Source organism: Pseudochaenichthys georgianus, chromosome 17, assembly GCF_902827115.2.
Source record: "Pseudochaenichthys georgianus chromosome 17, fPseGeo1.2, whole genome shotgun sequence".
In the NCBI taxonomy this organism is placed as follows: domain Eukaryota; kingdom Metazoa; phylum Chordata; class Actinopteri; order Perciformes; family Channichthyidae; genus Pseudochaenichthys; species Pseudochaenichthys georgianus.
The window spans coordinates 7,616,728-7,640,833 of NC_047519.1; the positions used below are offsets into that span (position 1 = coordinate 7,616,728).

General features: G+C 41.9%; 1 protein-coding gene across 6 annotated transcripts in view; it reads left to right on the forward strand.

Moving 5' to 3' along the window:
- Positions 1-24,106, forward strand: part of LOC117462263 (polyamine-transporting ATPase 13A3-like) — a 48,439-nt gene that overhangs the window by 2,060 nt on the left and 22,273 nt on the right. For 2 of the 6 annotated variants that reach the window (XM_034104405.2, XM_034104408.2), the window contains exons 2-19: positions 897-966; positions 3,580-3,753; positions 5,507-5,698; positions 5,786-5,856; positions 6,585-6,668; positions 6,818-6,887; positions 6,969-7,103; positions 7,746-7,818; positions 7,993-8,124; positions 8,963-9,130; positions 9,221-9,378; positions 9,490-9,678; positions 14,562-14,623; positions 16,083-16,233; positions 16,519-16,641; positions 16,736-16,753; positions 19,980-20,130; positions 20,452-20,572. In XM_034104405.2, the coding sequence (XP_033960296.1) occupies positions 916-966; positions 3,580-3,753; positions 5,507-5,698; positions 5,786-5,856; positions 6,585-6,668; positions 6,818-6,887; positions 6,969-7,103; positions 7,746-7,818; positions 7,993-8,124; positions 8,963-9,130; positions 9,221-9,378; positions 9,490-9,678; positions 14,562-14,623; positions 16,083-16,233; positions 16,519-16,641; positions 16,736-16,753; positions 19,980-20,130; positions 20,452-20,572 (2,123 nt within the window). In that variant the 5' untranslated portion in view covers positions 897-915. Of the gene's footprint in view, positions 1-896; positions 967-3,579; positions 3,754-5,506; positions 5,699-5,785; positions 5,857-6,584; positions 6,669-6,817; positions 6,888-6,968; positions 7,104-7,745; positions 7,819-7,992; positions 8,125-8,962; positions 9,131-9,220; positions 9,379-9,489; positions 9,679-14,561; positions 14,624-16,082; positions 16,234-16,518; positions 16,642-16,735; positions 16,754-19,979; positions 20,131-20,451; positions 20,573-24,106 lie in introns of those variants that run through there. The other 4 variants (XM_034104406.2, XM_034104407.2, XM_071206461.1 and 1 more) reach the window with 4 other exon arrangements.

The following is a 24,106-nucleotide window of genomic DNA, read 5'->3' on the forward strand; positions in this document are numbered from 1 at the left end:
GATCCTTGAACCTGGCAGGAGACAGTTTAACAATGCTAAAAAGAACAGTGCAGCGCTCAATAAAATCATGTCTTATCATACATCTATACATGTAAATATCACAGTTGTACAATCACAGATGTAAAATACCAGGCGACCGCATACATGATAGTGCTTGGCTGTGAGTCAAACATTACTGTAGGTGTGGCAGTTATTGAGCAGTAACATTTGCATGGTGCAAAGGTTCCATGTTTCACGGCCCACCCTGTCCTGGATCAACGCTTCACATCCAAGAGTGTCGCACTAATGTGTCAATACAATTGTCAGTGAGTCGACATGTCGGTGTGTTAAAAGGCTCAGTTAAGTCCTACAGAAGTTCACTCAATCAAATCAATGCAATCAAGCATTGATTCTATCTCAATGCTTTTATCTGGTTAAATAAAGGTTAAATAAAAAGCCAGAGTAACGCCATATTTCAACTATTGACTGAGCTAATATTCCAGGAAATGTATGTGGACAACATCTAAAAGGTTTCAAAAACAAGACAATGAATGTACCAGAAGCTTTTCACCAAGTCTCAAGACGTGACTGGTATGAAGATAGGGAATATCTTTTCCTCCGGATTAATACCAGGTAGATGAGGTTTACTCAATGGTGTTACTATGTTGAACGCTAAACAAACGTCTGTTAGTATTTGTGAGGATTACTGGAATATTCACTTCTGTTTTGGGGGGTTTATTTTCAGTTTGCAAAGTTATTAAACTTGGCCATTTCAAGTCCTTGACTGTTATTAGCATTGCAGCATGTTTGCTGACCAGACAGAGTAGAGGCTTCTGTGATAAGAAAGCGTCCGTGAGTAAACCACCCATTGGAGTTCCAGTAAAGAAAATGATCTCTCTTCGCTTTTTTCTTCTCAGTTGTTGAACTTCAGACAGAATGAAGACGAAAGAGCCGACGATTATAAACCAGGGACTGGAGGATGAGATGGTAAATATCAATTTCGGTTCTAATCTGAATTCCTTTATCAGTCCCGCAGCGAGGACATTTACAGCGTTACAGCAAAAGTGGCATAGCAGGGGAAAAAGGCATGTATAAGAAAAAAGAAAGACAATGAGTAAACTACCATGGCTAAAGAAATGTGTAGCAGCAATTTAAGTAAAACTAAGTGACATAAATAGCATATTAAAATATTGCGACCACAATAAAAATGATTGGGACATTTATGAAAATATAATTGTTTTACGTAAAGTGGTCATAGCACTGTCTCTATATTGCACATTTCAGGTTTATTGCTTAATAAAAGAGCAGTTTTGGGTGGAGGGTGTCAATAACCAATAAGTTAAGAAATGCACAATGCATATACCCAGTTTTTTTATAGTTTTCGTGGGAAAACACTAGATAAAGTAAGAAAAGATGATGGTTATCACTTTTGTTTTTGCGTGTTTACTGTAAAGCTGTTAGCTTAGCTTTAGCAAGAAGAAGAAGCTAACACAGCTAGCTGGGCTAAATCTGCCAATCAGGGCTTTTAAATCTCACCTATGTTTGGTAAACATCAAACTTATTTTCTAAACATCAGAGTTCTCAATTATATGCAATCAGCTAAAAACCAAAAACACCACTAGATTTAAATGAACACATTTTTGCATCTTAAAGGTGGGGTAGGTAATTCACTTCAGAAACGCTTTTTGTTATATTCCATGGAATGCTCTCAACATCCCGATAGCAATGAATGTATGAAATGCTTTGACACTAAATACATAAATGTCATCTGTGGAAGCCGTAGTACTGTAAAAAGCACGACCAGGAAGGAAGTCTGAAGGAAGGGGCATATTTTTTCCGACTGTATTTTCAAATTCTAGCACTCGAGCTGGTTTCTCCAAAATGACCTACCTCACCTTTAAGTATGTCCACTCTAATTCAAGGTGGCAATCACCAGTATGTGATAAGACATATTGCCAAGAGTGCTTATCAAGCAGAGTGGACTGTAATCCACTTACATTTCTGGAACTGATTATCCGATTGTTTTGGACAAATGGCCGTTTCTTGAGTGAAACATAACTCTTGAATCCAAATACGCCGTTAATCGGCTACTGAAAATAGTCCCCAACAAATAAATATGTATTCCTGTTGAAGCAAAGTTTGTTCTAGGTTACAGTGAAATTACTTTACTTAAAAAATATTAAAACATTTTAAACTCTAGAATGAGAACAGGCCTTTTCCACAGACGACACTAGAGTAGGAAACGTGTAAATAATAACATTTAGGGTACAGTTGTAAAAATGTAAATTATATTTCGACTGAATTCCATTTAGCTGCTTCAGTTTCAGGGTCCTGGTATTTGCGTGTTACTGGATAGCCCGCTTTCCAGGGGCTATTGAGGCTGCGGCCCCACGAGGACGAAAACGGCTAAACGCATAGGATTAACGCAATCGCAAACGGCTTCCGTCCACATGCAATAATTATCTGGATAGTGTGCCCACACGAGACCGCTCCGTTTAGCTCCAACCGCTGGAGAAGCTGCAGTACATATGCCGAGCCTGTACGTGGCGCTGTAACTTCCTCCACAAAAGCAGCGAAGAAGCATGGTTGTCATGGTTGCCCTTCTGTTTATTCTCCGCGGTGGGGGCCGAGGGAACCGGGCAGAGTTTTTCGCCAGTCAGCGTGTATTAAAGTTGAAATCTTCCGGACACAATTATAAAAGTGCCGGTCAAAGGTCTTCTTTGTTATTTATTGAGCTTTAAAACAAATGAATAACGACTCTATATAATATAATGATAAAATACACGGAGCCTCTCTTTTTCCTCCCTCTCTTCAGACAGCGTCAGTGTCTGTCTCATGCAGCAGCTCATCCAGTAATGAGTGACCCGGCCGACAGTAAAAATAAACATTGTTATAACTAGTTTAGGGAGTTTGAGAGGTAATTAAAATAGCTAAGGGTGATGATCTGACTTGAAGTGTGTGTTTTGCTGCAGCGGGAGGAGCTGCAGGGGAGCAGAGCTGGTGTCTCCGTCCTGTCAGATTAGACTTCACTCGCGAGAGAAAGATAAATAATCTGAATTCAGGGTGCAGTTTACTTTGACGCGGGGGTGAGCAGCAGAGGTGGGGAGAGGCGGGGCTATTGCCTCATCATTATTGCTGTAGATGTTGCACAAACAACTGTAGCATGGTCAATAGCGTCCGGAGCACGATAGCAACTCTGCGATCCGCCATTGTTGTTGTTGTTGTTGGTGGCGAAACACTTCAGCACTGGCGCGGGGTAAGCGGAGGTGAGCAGAAGAGGTGGGGAGAGGCGGGGCTATTGCGCAATCACTATCAGTGATCTGAAAATGTCCGTATAGGGCGCACACACGGAGCCGTTTGACCCCCCAGAGAGCTGCGTATGCCTTTCTATCCACCTTGGGACCCGTTGTCGTTTCCTCAGTCGTTTAGTGCCATATTCGGTCGTCCTCGTGGGGCCGAACGGTCTATATGACACTAAACAGTAACGCAAACGACCGAATTCGTCCTCGTGGGGCCGCAGCCTGAGATGAGAAGGTTAGCCAGTCATTTAGAGAGAAGTGTTACCCTTCAGCGTGTTTACATGAGTGTGTGTCCGTGCAGGAGGTGTGGGGTTATCGGCCCTGTGTATGGAAGATGATCCTGGTGGGTGTAGGGACCGTGTGCTCCGGGGGTCTCCTGCTGCTCCTACTCTACTGGCTGCCTGAGTGGGGCGTTAAGGGTACCTGCACACACACCTCGCTGAGAGACGCACACACACTCTTGCTCAGGACCACGGTAGGAAAACGGCAGAAATTGCTTTCTTTTTTTTACACAATTTACTTGTTTTACACATTTTTCTCTGCTCGAGTGCATTATATGACTTTACATTTCATTTAGCCGACCATTTTGGCAACCGCAACACGTACAACAACTGCAATCAGTCATTATATATAAACAGCAGTGAGCCGAAGATACCGCAACCTGAGCTGCTGTTCCAGTTATAATTCTGTATTCAAAAAGTTTGTTTTAGTCAGGTGTATATTCAAATATTTGAAATGTAGAGTGTTTAAGTGCTTAGAATATTATGACATAAGTATTGCCATTCTCATCTCAAGTTTTTACATTTTTGGATCAATGCTTTTTTTCACACAAGTTTGGTGCAAGTTTGAACAGTTTTTGACCAGTCAAAAAGTGATGCAAATGGTCAAAGACACCGCATTAGGAAACCAAGACCTTGAAGAATACCATAGGAAAATGAATACTGCGATTTGGCAGTAAAGATGTGACTTTTGGAGATTTCTTTAAGAATTGCATTATTTGATCATAATAATAATAATAAATTCGATTTATAAAGCACCTTTCATTGCTCACAGCAATCCCAAGGCGCTACAGGAGGCATACTAAAAACAAACAAAAGTTTAATCAAAAGCTTTTTTAAAAAGAGGTTTTTAAGCCTTTCTTGAAGGCGTCGGTGGTCTGTGGAATACTCCGGAGGGAAGCAGCTGCACAGAAAGCCCGATCCCCCATTGTGCGGAGTGTGGTCCTCGGGGGGGCGAAGCCGATGGTTGGTTGTGGAGCGGAGGTTGGGTGTGGAGGCTTGAGATGTGAGAAGTTCCTTCAGGTATGAAGGAGCGTTCCCGTGTGGATGCACTGATGGGTCAGTAGTGCGATCCTGAACGAGACAGGAAGCCAGTGGAGGGAATGAAGGACGGGTGTGATGTGGTTGTACTTTCTCACCCTCATCAGGGTCCTAGCGGCACTGTTCTGTACGTATTGGAGCTTCTGAAGGCTCCCGCTAGGACCCCGATGAGGAGAGCGTTGCTGTGATCGAGCCTTGAGGAGACGAAGGCATGGACCAGGTGTTCTGCATCTGACAGGGAGAGTGTGGGGCGGAGCTTTGCAATGTTCCTGAGGTGGTAGAAGGAGGTTTTGCACAGGTGTCTGATATGGGTCAAAGGTCAGATGTCAAATCTTACACCCAGGTTGGTAACTGCTGTGGAGAGGGGTATGTTTAGTCCAGAAAGGTCATGTGAGTTATGGGGGATGACTGGGCCCGGTTTGGTGTGCCAACTAAAATAGCTTCTGTTTTGGATTTTGGATTGATCGTGGAATGACGAACACTTTTGGCAACAGATAGAAGAAGACTCTTATTGTCAATATACCAAAAGGTCACAACAGATCATTTAATACAGTACGTTTAAAAAAGAGATTTACTCCAGCGTGTGCTAACCTATGTCTTCGTTCACAGAAGTGAGTTCAGTCTGGTGCCGCTGCTCACTAATCATCCTGACATGTGTTACGTTCTTTTGGCGAACACTGTAGCACTCTCCTGATTACATGACACTTGTTAGACGCTTTTATCCAAAGCGAAGGCACTCACACACTCAATACTGTGGGCGAAGTGTCTCAGGGACTGCAGTGGGGTTTGAACCTGTGACCCCCTGATCCCAACACCAACGCAGAATCCACTGCACCACACGCCTCCTACTGATGATGTGTGATCTCACAGCCAAGGAAAACAAAAGCTATTCTTTATATTGCTAAACAGGACGAGTTCAGTCGATGGTTTCGAGCCAAAGTCCACGTGATGTTGGCTCCGGGGAGGGAACCCTTCGACAGCTTGGATCGGATGTCCACAGCTCCGCTGCCGAACGGAGCCGGAGACTACGGTATCAGCGCTGCGCACGACGAGCATCATGGGAAATATGAGGCGCCTGTTCAGGTGCCTCATATTGAAACGGTTGCTGCTTTTTCACATTATTTGTTGCTCCCATGTGTGGCTGTCCCACAGACAATACTAAATATGTCTCTCCCTTTCTTTCTGTAGATCCTCTACTTCACCCACCATAGCACCAAATACTACTGGAACGATATGATGCAGAACTTTGAGTTCTATATGTAAGAGTCCCTCTGAAACACCATGCGCTTTTATTTGGAAATGTTTTACCTTCTTGCTGAACAAACTAAATGTATGGAAAGCAATCGAGGAAGATCTTTTTCTGCTGATACATTATATCATTTGCATCTGTATATAATTTTTTTGTTTAAGAGAATAACAAGTGATTTTCTTTCATTGGTGAAACGGGAAAGAAAAATTTTCAGGATAATATTCTTGGAAGTTGGTGAAAAAAGTGAAATAAACTAATTATTGAATGAGAAACAGGTTTTAGTGAGACACTTGGTCATTTCAGATGGTTTCTCCGTGTGATATACCATTTGATGGTGTTTATTGATATTGCAGTGGAATGTTCATTCTTAATCAGTTCTTAAGTCCTACTTAGAGTACTATAGTAATCTTGTGGCCGAAATGATTATCAAAACTACGCAACAAAATATCACTCGCATTCACAGATGAAAAAGAAAGTAGTATCAAAACCGACCCTGACAGATTCTTTTGACCCGTTTCACAGATGGAAACCATGAACATAGAAGGGTTATACTTGTTAAAACATTATAGTTTCACCTGGTATCAAGTAACTCACACGGAACAAAACAAAACACAATGATTTAGAACAGATTTCAATCTCTTTTCCCTGCAGGCCTTTCAGGGCTTCTGTAAAAGTGTGTTATTTAATACTTGAAACTGTGTGTATTATTCACATGAAATGAATGCGTGTGCCTTCTAGAGGCTTGGAGGATGTGAAGGTGAGCTGCGCGAGCATCCACTCCGACCACAGCGCTGGCCTGTCTAAAACACTGCAGGACTACAGGTACACGCATGCAAGCATCTTTCCTGCAGATCATTCTCATCACAATAACCAATATTCAAAAGTCAAATGTATTCCAATGAACTGGCAGAACATCAGAGTATGCACTTCTCCGTGTCATCGTACTTTATTGCTTTTTCTTTTTTTACCAGGAGGTTGTTCTTCGGGGAGAATGAGATTACTGTGAGAGTGCCGTCTCTGTTCAAGCTCCTCATCAAGGAGGTGAGTTCTTTGTCTTGCATCACGTCTGGCACTGCTTTTATCCTACCGACATCATTAATGCACTTTCTGTTCCTTCGCCAGGTCTTAAATCCTTTCTACATCTTCCAGCTCTTCAGTGTGATACTGTGGAGCGCGGAGGACTACTACTATTACGCTACAGCCATAGTTTTCATGTCTGTGATTTCCATAGCTACCTCTCTGTACACCATTAAGAAGGTAAGTCATGAAACACTTAATATTCTTATTCCATGACTTGAGAAGCAGAAGGCGGAGGCTAATGGTGCATTCACAGGCTCATCAGATGGTCCCGTTTCTGTGTTAGGAAGCTCCGACTGTGGTGTGTCCGATCAGCTTGAAGTCACAATGTGCGGACGGACAACATCGACCCTGAACAGACACTGTGTTGTATTTGATGCTCAGAGTGAACATGTTGACATTTGTCTTCCGAGTAGCTGGGAGTTCATTGGAATGTTTCAATGCCTCCGCTTAACCTCTAGTATACCACGTTCAATTCTTAAAAACACAATATCTCGTGAACGCCTGGAGGTATTCTCCTAACATTTGGCACAAAGATAAACTTGGAATCAAGGATGAACTGTGTTCTCAAAACAATGGCTTTTGCCTTTTATACACTGATTGATAAAGGCATCCAACAGCAAGGATGCATTGCTAGTTCCGATTGTTCCAATACCACATGAATGCAACACAAATGCCTCGCTGTGTTAACGCATTTGAGCCATAAAGTGTGTATCTGCTGACAGACAAACTGAGATCTCTCCAGAGGCGTATGAACTCATCCTTTTGTCTGCTTGTGTACTTCCAGAAGTGTGTTTTGATACGCTGTCTCTTATTTCCCAGCAATATGTGATGCTGCATGACATGGTGGCAACACACAGCGTGGTCCGTGTTTCAGTGTGCAGAGGGAATAAAGGCATGTTCTACTTTATTCTGGCTATTTGTGAAAACAAGACGGCCAATCATTATTCAGCAATGACGGATGTCTTATTGTGTCGGTGGTGCTTTTGGTTTAATGTGATATAGTAATGTGCATTATTTTATATTGTAAATGAATGACGCTTTTTTTCTATTTGAATCTTGTTCCTAGAAATTGAACAGGCCATGTCAACAGATCTCGTCCCCGGTGATGTCATCATTGTCCCAGCCAATGGGATGGTCATGCCCTGCGATGCTGTGCTCATCCATGGGACCTGCATTGTAAATGAGAGCATGCTGACAGGTCGTATATCCTTATATTCTAGAACACAAACAAATATTAACCCAATGTCTACTTCTTAGTCTTTCCTGGAGCTTTCCCCTACACCTCGGGGTCTTCTGAGAAAGGGATTTTCTCAGTTTTCAGGAAGTTTTGTAGTCGAACGTCCCGGGAAAAGCTAGTAAATGGACTTTGTGTTAAAAAAAATTGTCTAACTGCTGTTTTTTTTATGTTCATCTGAACTGTCTAATTCTTTAGTTTATTTTTTCAGACAAAATAAAGAACTGGTCTTCATTTTCTTCATTTTTTTCTTGATAACAGAATACATCATGACAAAAGTGATTAACACTATTTCTCTTATTTTATTTTTCTCAGTGAAATCATGATATCAATTACAGTTCACTTCTAAACGTTGGTATGGTTAAAATATAAATTGGTAAATGGTGAAATATAATAAACATTCTAACCAAGTGGATTCATGGCTCAAGTACTTATCTACTTAACCCACAACAATACAAGTGCGATTGGAAATAAATACCGAAAAACGACGCAAGAAATAGAAAGAAAATAACATTAGAAAGATACGACGTGTGGGAAAAAGATATGTGCAGAAATTAAATGTGAATGAAGGGGGATTTAAAAGTGGAGCATCAGTTCTGACACAGAATTAAACTAAAAACTGAGAAATTCATTTAAAAAAAGGGAAAGAAAGCATTTTTTCATGGCAACTTTCTTGACAAAATATTTTATTTTGATTGAACAATAATTGTATTTTAATATAGTCCTCACATGCTACACGGCAGCTGTTGTTCTTTTTAAGCTTTGTTTTTGTATTGGAGACTAACCCTCCTTCCATCTTCAGGGGAGAGCGTGCCTGTCACCAAGACGAGTCTGCCGAGTTCAGGCGAGGATGCGGCATGGACCTACAGCACGGAGGAGCACAAGAGACACACGCTGTTCTGCGGCACACACGTTATCCAGACGCGCTTCTACGCTGGAGAACTGGTGGAGGCTGTTGTGGTCAGAACCGGTGAGACGGCAGGGAAGAAAGACTTCCAAATATCATGATGAAAATAACTTTAACAAGTGATTACACGTGCCATTCATTGTGCTCCCACAGGCTTCAGTACAGAGAAAGGCCAACTCGTCCGCTCCATCCTCCACCCAAAACCCGCAGACTTCAAGCTGTACCGCGATGCATACCTTTTCCTGTTGTGTCTGGTGGGGGTGGCGGGGATCGGCTTCATCTACACCATTGTCCTCAGTATCATGAAAAAGGTAACCTCAGATTGAAACGTGTGGTGCTTCCTTGGGAGATGTAAGGATTCCATCAGCCTGTAGATATCCTTCCTGTTCTGCCGTTGATGGCTTCTCCCTAAACTCATCCAGGTTCCTGCTAAAACCATCATCATTGAGTCCCTGGACATCATCACCATCACCGTTCCCCCGGCCTTACCGGCAGCCATGACGGCCGGTATTGTGTACGCACAGCGTCGTCTGAAGCGCGTTGGCATCTTCTGCATCAGTCCTCAGAGGATCAACATGTGTGGGCAGCTCAACCTGGTTTGCTTCGACAAGGTATTTAGACGGCAGTTGTCATTTCGGTGATGCAATTTAGTTTTCTTGTTAAGAATGTAATGCAGCGGCTTGGGTTTGTTTCCGTCTCAGCTACTTGCTGCATGAACACCCTCTCTATTCCTCTCTCTCTGACACTGTTAAATCAATAAAACACAATGAACAAAAACAAATCTTATAGTTCATCTACTTCAGCTTCAGGGTTGAAGACGTTCTAGATGTCTGTAAGAAGAGGATGGAGTCACTGTGATATCACCCATTGGTTTTTAAGCCTTGAGTTTTGGAGGTGTTGCCAGTCGTCATATTGGTTTTTGGGAATAGAAGTAACACGGAGAAGTTGAAAGGTCCCTATTATGCTAATGTTCAGGTTCATATCAGCATGTAGTGCCTCTACTGTGTCTCCATGCTGTAATGTTCAGAAAGCTCTTTATTTTTATACTGCTGTGCTGCAGCACCTCTTTTCACCCTCTGACCCTCAGAGCCCAGTCTGCTCTGATTGGTTAGCTGGCTGGCTCTGTTGCGATTGGTCAACTGCTTAAAGATGTCCCGCCCCTTAGCCTATCACGTACAATTTGTTGGAGTGCCAGCCAATAGAAGCGCAAGTGATGTCACTAGGCTTGTTTGAGACAAGCAAGACCTGCGCAGACCTGCGCAGTTGCGATCAACGTCTTGCTAGTGCGTTGCATGATGGTTAGTCATTTTGTCCGACTTGCTCTGGAGGCTCGCCCACATGAGACTTTGAAATCTCGCGGGACAAAGACGCCCGCAGCCTTGAGAGCGAGGCGAGGCGAGTTGGAGCAGTTGCTCTCCACGAGCTGCGGAAGCGAAATGCTTGATGGGAAACGGCTCGCTGGTATCTCGAGCTGAGCGCTCATTGGTGGTTTTTACCACGTGCTGCTGATGAAGCTCTCCCATTGGCTGGCAAAAGTTTGTTGTTGTTTTGTGTCAGTTTTACGTCGCCACATCCATTCCCATTTTTCATCATTGTTCCACAATGTTTATCATCATGAAATTAATATCTATATATGTTATACTATACTGCTTACCGTTTTCATACTTTATATATCTTAGCATATTCATACACACTGTTCATACTGCTCACAGGCTGATATCTAGTGTATTCATACCCCAATTCATCATTCAATCCATTCTATATGTTATTCTGTAGATTGTGTACATTACTTTCCACTTCACTGCTTGTTGCACCTGGTTAGAAGCTACACTGCATTTCGTTGTCTCAGTACCTGTAATATGTGCAATAACAATAAAGTTTCTCTTTAAGTTAAACCAAATAATTCAAATAAAATCTGTTGTAATGTAATGATTTGGTTTAACCTTATTTATTGAATACATCATTTAAAATGGCAAGATTAAATCAAATTACATCCATGTTGTACACATCATAAAGCAAAAGTGGCAGCAGGTCTGTTCAATTCATGCTCATGAAGCTTCATGTGTGCGGATCTGAAGGGACTGATCATTTGTAGCCTGTCCACCTATCAGTTTTGCAAACATTAAGAGGGAGGAAACCCAGCCAGTCAAGCCGACTCCGAGTCCGAGCTGTCCGACTTAAGACGAGCTTTTTGACACCTCCCCCGGCTGCGATCGGCTACTCTCGTCTACTTTCGAGGCGAGCCGCAATGTGTCTCAAACAAGCCTATTATGTTCCAGATGTAAACAAAGGAGTCCAATGGAGTCGTTCCAGGCAGGAGAGAACAAATGTGAACATATGGAATTGTAACCTTTGCCGACCATTTACATGCACCAACACTGATATAACACACTACAGGAAAGGCAAAACCCCCAAAAGCATGAAAGGACACCTATTGTAATTGAGCAATTGAGACTTATTTGGAAAAAGTTGACTCGGGTCATAAATCAAGCGATTACTAGTGTTCCTTTCACATAGAGTTCTATCAAAGCAAGTGAAAGCTGCATCCTGCTTGTTATTGGAGAGAATGCAGATTGAAACCATCGGCTTGACTTTCAAACCCAGAGGTTTTTGCACGGTCTTAATTTATCGGTGTCATTTCTAGGAACAATGTTCAACTGTGACTAAAAAGTCCTTCACTCAGAATGAGCGTCAAAACCACAAACCCAAGTGAATCATGATGTATTCAGGCGGTGCTGTAGATGCACAATGAAGCCATTTGTCCACAACACCAAGCACCATACTGTTCTTATAAGTTACTGCTTTAGTGTAGATTGTCAAGCTTCCTCGTCGACTGTGTGATTGGAGTGATAATCAACTGGAAGCCATTTTGGCAAACAATTAATCATAAGAGCTGCTTATTGGTTTGTATGTTCTTCTAAAACACCGAACAAGGTTTCTATTTACACACGGCATCTATTGCACGTCTGTCCATCCTGGGAGAGGGATCCCTCCAGACCCGGCGTCATGGGCGGGCCCCATGGGGCCGGGCCCGCCCATCCAGGATTTGGGCCCGACCATCCAGGATTTGGGCCTGCTGTTTTAATCAGGGCTGAATACAACATTTTAATTGTTTTATTATTATGTTCAGTGGCGGCGCCAGGGTATACTGGGGTAGGCTACAGCCATACCAAGAAATGGCTTAGCCCCACCAGTAAGTAAGCAAAATAAAGTCTGCCAACTCATGGAGTAAATTGCACAGACAGCAGTTAGTAAGATTGATTTCAGTAGCCACGGTTTTGAAAACTTTTGTCACGTAGTGATCGTCTTCTCAATAGAACATCTTTGATAATGTCTTCTGGCCAATCAGAATCAAGATAACGGCGTGGTGTTGCAGTAAGTCCCGACGGAGAATACTTTTGATGTAGTACATCCTTTATATATACAGTCTATGAGTACATCTCTATATACATCGATACAACATTACGTGTTGTTAGAAATCAACACGTAATGAAATAAGACCCCACGGTTTGATGATTGATGTGTGGGCTGTCTTTTATTTTGACACACAGAACAATGGGGGCTATCCACCCGTATCCGCAATGTAAAGTAATTCACAGCCTCTTCTCTCTGTGAGGAGCAGCAGGTTCAGCTTTCAGAACAAAGTAACAAAAAACTGAAATGGCATTCATTTTTTTAAATATGTTGTGTAGTAATAGATGTATTTATTTTTCTTCTCAAGAGAGGACCAGAATGTGTATTTTATGTTAGTATTTCAAAAAATCTCCTGGGGGAGAATCTCCCCAGACCCCCCTGCAGGCGTTGGGTTTTCAGCATGTCAGCTTTTTCACAATTCAGTTTCCCCGGGAAATGTAAGTTTCGGGGTGGGCCCGCCCTGGTACATCAAATGCCCGCCCAGAGACGTATGTCTGCCGCCGGGTCTGGATCCCTCCTCTGTTGCTCTCCCTGAGGTTTCTCCCATTTTTCCCTTTAAACTGGGTTTTCTCTGGAAGTGTTTCCTTGTACGATGTGAGGGTCTAAGGACAGAGGGTGTAGTATTGTCATACTGATATTCTGTACACACAAATGTAACATGTGTGATATTGGGCTATATAAATAAACATTGATTGATTGATTGATTGATTGATTGATGTTGGGCAAACAAACAAATACAACATATTCATTTGTGGGATTTGTGGCTGGTATTTGATTCAAATAAAAACAATTAATTGCGTGGATTTCTGAATAACAGTACTCTGTTCTAAACCAGCAGCCACATGCTTTAGGCAGACAGTTCCTTCAAAGACGTTTTTTTAAGGTGACCACAACACATTTGTTTCGATGACTTACATTTGACCAGATGTTATTCAATTTACAGAACTTGAAAAATCTGTAACTTTAGGCAATTGACAGTCTGTTTAATTTGGTCTACTGTAAAGTTGATGTATCGCCTCGTAAACGGTGTGGTTGTTTTCTAGAGGTTGACTTGTTCTATTAAATGTTGAGACACAATTTAACGATACACTTTTTAGGTCTTGCTCTTTTTTTAAATTGTTATTATAACTGGATAAAGGATTTTAGTCCTCAAACATCTTGATCTTAAGTTAACAGAGAAACAAGCTGACTAAATGCTTCGAAGGGCCAGGCAAGCAGCATCAGAGAAACATGGATTTTTTAACTCTCTGTGAAGGGAGTTTTCTCTCCCACTGAATAAAGCACACACTCCCACACACTTCTCTCCCACACACTCCCCCCCCCCCCCTGCCTGAAGCCTCAATTGGACTCTTTTGTTTACTTCAGCAACATAATGGCATCACTATGTAACACTCACGCTTGTATTGGCTAGCGTTCAAACACATTGTACGTGATGATGAGGCGAAGGGGCGGGACATCTCTCAGCCCAACCACAACAGGGTTGGCCAGGTTCTGGTTTCAGACAGAGGGTGAAAAGAGGTGCTGCAGCACAGGCAGTATGAGAACGATAAAGAGCTTTCTGAACATTAAAGCAGGGAGACATGTCCCAGGAGAGACACTACATACAAATATGAACCTGAAAATGATAACAAAATTGAAGTGAGGAGACCTTTGTGAACATTTCGGCTTCCAGTAAAAATGTCTTAAAGGATGATAAATATGGAAATATCATCTGGGAGAAGTGGACTGCAACGGTACCAATGGTGGAAAGATAACAACTCCCATGGTCCTACACAATTCCTTCAAGTATCAAACTTTTTTTATTGTTTTGATTGAGAGACCTCTTTTAGCAGGAAATGACATAACAGCTCTAGTTTTATTTCCACAATTCTCAGAAAGAGTGTGTGCGTGTTGTATCAACAGGTCAGTCCTTGATTAGAGAAAAAGTAACAAGTTCACTGAATGGTTTTATTTTAATGAATTAAATATAGGACTAAATATATTTCTGTACCTCGGTTAAGAATAGATGTTCTGCTCTGAGGGGTGGATAGTGCGGCCTGGGTTGGTGTGCTGTTAACTGTGTGTACTTGTTTTCTTTCAGACTGGTACTCTGACTGAAGATGGTTTGGACCTGTGGGGTGTGCAGATGGTTGAAGACGGCAGGTATGAGATGCACATCTGTATCCACAAAACAGATATGATTAGCTAATAACGTGTTCTGACACATTATTTGCAGGCCAACGTATTAAAGGTCCACACTTTCGGTTAATATAAATATATAAACGGATGGAGATTTTCTTTGGAGTTGTCTTTAACATTTCTCACTGGATGTTTTGATTTCAGGAAAGAAAGAATAGTATATTTAAGCAATAGCTCACGACAGGCCGAACCACGCCCCTTAGCTGTGATATAATGAGCATATACCACGGCCTGAAGTGAGCTATTGCTTTTATAAAACGGTTACCAAGTGTGGCAATATGAAAGAAAAATACACACTCTAATTTAAATAGTTTTTATTAGTAAATAATGATGTTCAAAATAAAATAGTCCCTCCGTTGCCTTCTGCACGAAACATAGAGCGAGGTGGTTGCTATGCAACGACACTAACAGCTAGCGAACATATTAGACAGAGAGCGTTGATCCATTATTTGTCTATTTATTTACATTCATTTGTATGTTGCCGTTTATTGTGCAGCCACTGAAAACCTGTCCAGCGTCAGTAGCATGGCTTACGTGGTTACTTGTATAGGTTGAGGTTGTTCTAGGCTGTTGCTTAGCGTGGTGAGAATATTGCTCCACTTTCTCCGGTCCCCGAGATTCGGCTTCCAGTAGCTCTGGAGAGAGCTTTCGCACCTGTGGCCACTAACGGCCATAATGTATCTGCTTTGTTTCAAGACCCGCATCAGAAAGCTTTTGAATGGTGGTACTTTTCCAGTTGGTCTACCTGCTCTTCACGTAGCTCTGCATGTCGTCGTTTAGGTGCTTTTTTTCTTCTGGAGATAGGCACTCCTCAATCCACTCCTCCATAGTAAGACCCCCCGGAGGTCGAAGTTAATCTTAAATGTTTCCATCTTATGCTTTGTAAGTTTGTTTCGTAACAGAAGAAATGTAAATATATTTATAAAACTGACAAGTCAAATCAAGCAATCTGATTGGTCGATAGTGTTTTTGCGGACCTCTTTGATTACAGATTTGAAAACATCGTTGCTTGCTTTAAAAGTAGCACAATTCATTAGGTCAAACCTTGGAAAGTATCTAGATATCCCTGCCCTAATGCCAAAGGAACTGCACACTGAATATGTTTTGCCGTTTGATGTCTATGTCTGGACCGCTGCGTAAAAAGGAGGGTTTCTGCCCCGTTACTTCTCCGCTGCTTTCTTGTTCCAGTTTGAAAAGCATGCTTTTCAGCCCAACGGTATACTGTTTTTCTCAGACGCGGAGGGATACTGATTTGTTGTGAAAAGTAACTTACAATTCTACCCGTGGTATACGCTCAGTATATCACGGCTAAGAACCAATCAGATTGCTTGATTTGACTTGTCCGTTTTATAATGCCTGTTAATTCATTCAGAATCATTTACGTAATACAGTATTTATCTTTCCCCCCCCCTCTCCATCACAGCTTTTCTCCCCCAGAGGCTGATGCAGCTGAAGACAGTCTGGTTAACTCTGCGTTTGTGGCCTGCATGGCTACCTGCCACTCACTGACCAAGATAGAGGGCGAGCTCTCCGGAGACCCCTTAGACCTGAAGATGTTCAGCGCCACAGGCTGGGTAATCCAAGATTCTCCATGTTTACACCCAACATGCTCAGTCACTGGCACCACAACTAGCTCGGATCTGTTCATGAATTATGCAACACCACGCTTTGTCACTTTGGCAGAGCAAGGTCTTCTTGGCTAAAAATGCTTAAAGTCTGGTACCATGGAAACTCCATTATGAACAGCAGAAAATGTCTCTGCCTCTGAATAAGAAACTGCGACTGTGGATGATTGTTTTGCGTCATGCTCGACAAAGTGTAATGGAATTTAAATGTTATTAATTTATGATTTTATTTAGATCCTAGAGGAGCCCACAGAGGAAGAGACTACACTCCACAATCCCATAATGCCCACAGTCGTGCGACCTCCAAAGCAATCCATCCCTGAAGCCAATCAGAACAATCCTCTCACTCAGAACATGGTACAGTGACGCTGGTCCATATCACTGTTTTATCATCAGTTAGATCCTCGTCTCAGAATTATATTGTCGTTAAATCCTTGCTTTTTTCCCCTAGGAGCTGAATCAGTTACCAGTAAGTAGTGTTAATTTCGTTGACTAAAACTATGACGAAATATGTTCGTCAACGACTTTTTTTTCCATGACGAAAACGAGACGATGACGAGACGGCACAGACGGCAGTAAACAATAACTGCAACGAAATCATCATGCAATATCGTTGACGAAAAGTGACGAGACGAAAATGTAGTTTACTAAATAAAAACTATGCCAAAATCTCTCTTTACTTTCGTTGACGAAAAATGAGGAGACTAAATATTATCAAAGATAACGTTACATTTCTGATAGTCAGTTTTTCTCCCAGCAGTTCCGCATCTAACCCACGGGACCGCGCCGCCCGGCACGTTCATGTTACGTGTTCAGCACTACATGAGTTTCTCTTTACCCATGGATGCACAATAACAACGGACCATATCGCCTTACTGCCAGCCCACGGAAGCGGAGCTGTAATAATGGATATATTGCACATGTTTGCTGTAATTCATCATTTGTAAAATATTATACTACATGAGCTGTATGATGTAAATCTTGTACCGTAAATTGTAAATGTTGTATTAAATAAAGTTAATATTACCGACGTAGATTAACGTTCCTGTAGCTTCTTATTGCACTTGCAATTGTTTTAGTTACTTGTGGGCTACTTAACATGAATAATCACAGTTACTATCCTTTTACTCCATCACATTTCAAAAAGAAATAGGCTATTGTTATTTTAACTCCACCACAGTAATCCATCATCAGCTTTACTTTTTAGATAAAGTTTTAACTCACAATTGATCATAACAGGCTTGAACATACTGTAGCGTCTCGCTACAGGAACACAGGGAGGCTTAGTTTGTCCTTTATCCGGGAGTTTATTGCACAGATCACAGGTTACTGTTGGCCATAACCACACCAAAACAATCTACTAACCCTGTCGTACTCTCACACTCCGTCACGTCTCCCGCTAGCTTTTTCCTAGCTTCCCCCGTCCCTCTCCCCAGGAACCTCCCTCTTCCAGCCCCAACCAACCAGACAACACTCTCCCACCCAAACCCACAGCTACAGGTCACAAGAACCGTCCATCAAAACAGTGGCACGTTCACTGACACTCTGTAAAATGCAAACAAACTCTGAACAACAAACACATCAAACATCAACATTACAACCAGTCCGTTACAATACATTTTTATATATTACCAAGTGGTTTCATGTACAACCCACACAAGTATCATGCTAAATGAAGCTCTGTTGCTTGGATATCACTAGATCCTGATGTCAGCGTAATATAAAAGTACATAACGATTGATGTGTAATTTAGCATAATTTACTAGCTAGCTGCTAACTGCCGCATCGTTAATATAAATCCAGTACCACGCTGTCATGAACGCACGGTGCTGTTACGTGTACGCAAATTCACGTGCTTAATGTGAACGAGCCTTTTGGGCGGCGTGGTTAAAGTTGCGCATGCTCTATGAGTGCACATACGGGTACTTCTCAGGCATGCCGGGTAATCTGTGACGTTTCGCTCTCTCAAAAGTTGGGCCATTTTGTCATCATGCGCTAATGAGCAACTCTCATAGGAATGAATGAGGCCCCGCCTCCCACGCTGTATCCAGTTCTTATTATACATCCATGGCAGCGGCACACTGTGAACTGTCAGGAAGACTCGGGTCTAACTCATGGTCTAAATAACCTTATTTAACACAAAATAAAATGGCAACAACAGGGCTTGGGAGCAGTGGTCGCGTTAACCGAATACCCCCCCGTCAGCGCGAGTGATTGATAAATTGTGCACTCGACGGATAATAATGAATTATGACGGAAATGTTACAATCCTGTCCGTCAAAATGACTGACAACGAAAAAGTCTAAAGCCACCACTGCTTGGGAGAAAGAAACAATGTGATATTTGGGCCCATTTTCGCTACAATGAGGCGGAGATAAAAAGCGAATGCATTGTTTCATCAGAAGGGAAGCAATGTGGCCAAAACACAGCTGGTAAAAACACCACAAACCTGACCAGATACTCTCTGCAAAGCTGCTTAATCATTCAACCTGTGTTTTTCATCAAATAAGGACAAGATATAATCCTATTTATTTATATATGCTAAAATGACAAATTATTGGTTTTGGCTAGACTAGTTTGACTGAAATGTTCTATATAATCTGATGACTAAAAAAGACTCAACAGTTTTCATTGACAAAAAGTAGACTAAAATAATTAGTTTTCTTTGACTAAAATAAGACTAAAATGCTCAGACTTTTAGTCGACTAAATCTTGACTAAAATGTTTACTGTTTTAGTCGACTAAAATAAGACTAAAATGTTCAGACCTTTAGTCGACTAAAACTTGACTAAATAAAAACAGGATGAAGGTGACTAAATATGACTAAAACTAAAAAGGAAATTTAACACAGGACTAAGACTAAAACTAAACTAAAAATAGCTGACGAAATTAACACTACCCGTAAGTTGTCCTTTTTCATTGATACATAATATAAATTGTTCAACATTTGATGAGTAGATATTTGTTAATTCCCCACATACATTTTCTTGCCCAGAGTTAAAAGATTAATACCACTCATGTTTGTACGCTAAATATAATGCTACTGCCTGCTGCTGGCTAGCTTAGCATAAAGACTAGAATCAGGGGGAAACAGCCTGGCTCTGTCCAAAGGTATCTGAGTCTGCATACCAGCCCCTCTTAAGCTCACAGCTCAGCCCGCACATCATGTTTGTTTAATTTGAATAAAATCTGAAGTGTAAAAACTAAACTAAACTGTCTGAATTCGTCTGAAAATCAGTAGTCTAAAAAACGTAATACATACATATGATATAAAATGTTACATAATTGTTCAACAGTAGGCTACCCTTATTCACTTTCTTGCTTAGAGTTAAATGAGAAGATTGATACAACTCATGTTTGTACACTTGATATAAAGCTACTCCAACCAGTCAGTTAGCTTAGCTTTGCTTAGGGCAAACTGGGCAAACAGCTTGCCATGAGCTATGACTTGCTGTCTTTGCATGACTCCAGGTGCTGGGGGACAAATGTTAAGAGATCGGATAGCTGTTTCCACTTGTTTACAAACGTTATCCTAAGCCACGCTAACCATCTCTTGGCTGCTTCATAGATAGCATACAAACGAGGAAGAACTGTCTTGTTCTCCACTTGGTTTATCACATGAAATAATAACAGATTGGAAGTTGTTGTTTTATTTCCACTACTAACATGTATGCAACATGTTTTCTGCTCCTTAGTCCTGTGAGATCGGTATCGTGCGTCAGTTCCCGTTCTCCTCCACCCTGCAGAGGATGAGTGTGGTGGTACGGCGGCTGGGGGAGAAACACATGGATGCTTACCTGAAAGGAGCACCGGAGGTTGTGGCCAGCCTCTGCAAACAGCACACAGGTCTGACTCTTCTGTATGTTAAAGGCTTGGGTGGATAATATCTCCTCCCTTCATTTCCAACGAAGCACCTCATTTTCTGCCTGATAACAACGTACCAGTTGCACACTGTTTTGGTTTTGAAATGTGGCATTCATTGATTCATTATTGGCTTTTATTACATACATGACAAAAAACTAAATAATATTCAGCGATAAATACATACAGATCTTTCAGTGTCCTTTATCATGAGTGTAGTATTCTTTTTATACAAAGATTTTCCTGAAAACAAATACTAAACTCATCCAAAGGCCCAGACTAACATGCCTCTGCCCGTCTCTGCAGTTCCACAGAGCTTCACAGAGACTCTAGAGACGTACACCAAGCAGGGCTTCAGGGTCATTGCCCTGGCTCATCGACAGCTGGAGTCCAAACTCTCCTGGCACAAAGTGCAGAGCCTCAGCAGGTACTCCTCCCTCCGCTGATAACACTGTGTATGTAGCTACTGACAGTGCCCAAAACACTAACCATTACAAATGTTCTCTCAAATACTGCACTTTGTACTTGTGATTTTTGTGTCTGAGCTCCTCTGATAACTGAAAAACCATAACAAATAACATGTCCAAATATTAAAGGCTGCTGCAGAAGATTACAACATGTTCAAGAAATGGAAAAAACAAGAGCAAATGTCAAGTTTTGATTGCAGTTATCTCAGAATGATTCTGCAAGCTGTTGCCAAAAGCCATTAGCATCAGAATCAGAATACCTATATTTGTCCCACAGAGGGGACGTTTATATTTGTAAAGAGCATAAGATAGCTTAATATCACTCAAGAAGCATGCATATAAATATGAAAAGATAAAACTAGAAATTTCACAATTTACAAAATACACATCCAGTACCAGTAACAGTAACAGTGTAGCGATATAGCAGAAAGGTGGAAGTATATATTGCACAGCTATTTACGGTAAATGTGTATAGCACATATATAGTATGTAGTAACAGGAGTGTTATAGTCTTTAGGCGCATTCACACCGCAGTACTTTTCCCACAAAGGTTCATGAGAACTTAGTTCATGAGAACTCTTTTGTCGCGTTCACACCAAAAAGAGCCGGTACTAAAATTAGGAACCTTTTTACCCCCTTTTCAGTCCCTGCTAGAGAACAGGGACTTTCGTGGGAGAAAAAGGTTCGTATTTCTGATTGGCTGGGCGGATTGCAAACCACGCCCCGTAAAACTCCCAAAAGTTTTGTGAGCCGCCATTTTATTATCCTCGCATTAGCATTATTAGCATTAGCCCAGCGCAGAAACGCAGAGAGACTAACTTATGGCAACACAAAATAAAACATGGGAGCGGTGGAGATGAGGAGGTGTCGGCGTTCTGGCGATTTACTCGGGGGACCTCCGGCCGGGGACTTTGGGCGGCAGTATACGCGGTGAAGTGGTTTGCGGCCATGGATGTATAATAAGAACTGGATACAGCGTGGGAGGCGGGGCCTCATTCATTCCTATGAGAGTTGCTCATTAGCGCATGATGATAAAATGGCCCAACTTTTGAGAGAGCGAAACGTCACAGATTACCCGGCATGCCTGAGAAGTACCCGTATGTGCGCTCATAGCGCATGTGCAGGGTTGGGTTGTAATGGAATACATGTAACGGCGTTACGTAATCAGAATACAAAAATCAAGTAACTGTATTCAGCTCGCGTTACATTTGAAAAACGAGTAATCTGATTACAGTTACTTTCGTAAACCTGAAGTGAATACATTTTGGATTACTTATTGGAATTATTGGTGGAAAGATTTCCTCACAACATTTAATATTCATTACTAAAGGTACAGCGGAATCATCACAGCGCACAAAACCTATTACCACCGCAGATGGGCCAAAAAAGCGTTTGAAAAAAAATCGCGGGTCCGCTCAGTGAAACAATAACAACGAAACATGGAGGAACAAAAGTCTGCGTTTAAATCGCGTGTGTGTATATAGAGGTGTGTGTGGTTAAAACACATCAGCCTGCGGTCGCTCTTTAGCCTTACTAATGATTATTTCTGAAGGTAAACACAGTGAAGGCGGTGCGAAAGGCGGTGCGAGCTCGTCTTCTCAGAGGCTGAGTTAACCCTCCCGCTGCCTCCTGGTGCTGCAGAGATGTCATGAAGTGAAGCAGGTTTTCCTTCTATAAAACAGCTGCGGGCAGCAGATACCGTGAGAGTCACAGACATGAATTCATAGATCAAGGCAGACTGGTGCACACACTCTCCTCTCCTGTTTTGCCGATTAGGTGCTTAAACAAATATAGCTCTACCCCCCTGGCCGAAATGTCCTTAAAATGAAGTCCGAGTTCGACATTTTAATTCATGTCCTGCCAACACTGGCAGGACAGAAGGCGACACGCCCGTTCTAAGCCATGTCCCTCACTCACTCCTCACATCCCAAACTGCATCCCCAACAGGTGTATTAGGCCTATGTTGTTAAATCGTTTCAGATGTGATGTTTCAGTTGTGCTCTTGATAAGCCATTAAAACAGTAAAAACACGTTCAGTTTCAATTTGGTTTTTGTGTCTCCTGTTCACCAAAACATACCCATTTTAGATGGAAAAAGAAAGTAATCCAAAAGTAATCTAAAAGTAATCTGATTACGTTACTTTTTAAAGACACGTAACTGTAACTGTATTCGGATTACTTTCAGAGCCATGTAATCAGTAATCAGTAACTGATTACATTTACAAAGTAACCCTCCCAACCCTGCGCATGTGCAACTTTAACCAAAATGCTCGTTCACATCAAGCACGTCAATTTGCGTACACGTAACACAGGGTTGCCAACTTTGGGTACCTGGCTGGAGTGAGATTGAGATATCATGGGTTTAATTACACATATGCGCACGAAATGACTGCTATCGTGTCAGTAGCGGGACCTTAGCATATAGGATATACAATATATACAAATACACAATATTGGACACAGACTATAAAGGGCACACAGTTTCCTTCACTAATGAAAGTCAAACACATGTTTGTTTCCACTGTTTTATTGTGTGCCTGTCGCGATAAGCAATTCATTGACTTATCGGCTCCCGAGTATTTGTGTTGGGTAATCTATGGTAGGGCTAACCCATACAGTGGTGGGGCTCAAGTCAGTATTTGCAATGTAATTACATACATGCTATATCGCCCCCTTGACAGTGAAACGCCACGCATGAGGTTTAGATTATTTCCCTGTCTCAATCCAAATTGAACTGTATGAAACAAAAAGGCACATTTGTCTTGTAGTAAATAAAAAGGGCGACCTGGAGCCAATCCTGCAATTTCCCCACTGGTGAAAGAGTTGACATGCTGAAAACCCAACCCCTGCACACATTGTGGTACTCTCTTGAGAAGAAAAATAAATAAATCTATTACTACACGACATATTTAAAAAAATGTTCTATTGAGAAGACGATCACTACGTGACAACAGTTTTCAAAACCGTTTCTAGTCCTCGGTATTCTTGTTTTGGCGTGAGAATAGTTTGGGCAGCGTGAGAGCGTGAGATTGAGAGTGAAAGCGTGTGTCACAGTTGGCAACCCTGCGTAACAGCACCGCAAGTTCATGACAGCACGGTAATGATTTGTTATTATGATGGATTTGATATTAACGAGGAGGCAGTTAGCAGCTAGCGGCTAGCTAGTCATTATGCTAATGTACGCATAAATCGTTATGTACTTATATTACGCTGTAACAGGATAATAATAATAATATATTTTATTTCTATAGCGCTTTTCTTGAACCCAAAGACGCTTTACATTTGGGAGGGAGGGTAGACAAACAAAACAAAGACAAAGCCAAAAAGAAACAAAACAAAACAGAAAAGCAGTCAGGAGGAAGTTGATTGAGAGGGGGGGGGGCTTATGGATACAGAGTTGAAGAGGTGGGTTTTGAGGCGGGCCTGGAACAGGGTGAGGGACTCAGACTCACGGAGGTATTGGGGAAGGGAGTTCCAGAGCTTCGGGGCTGCCAC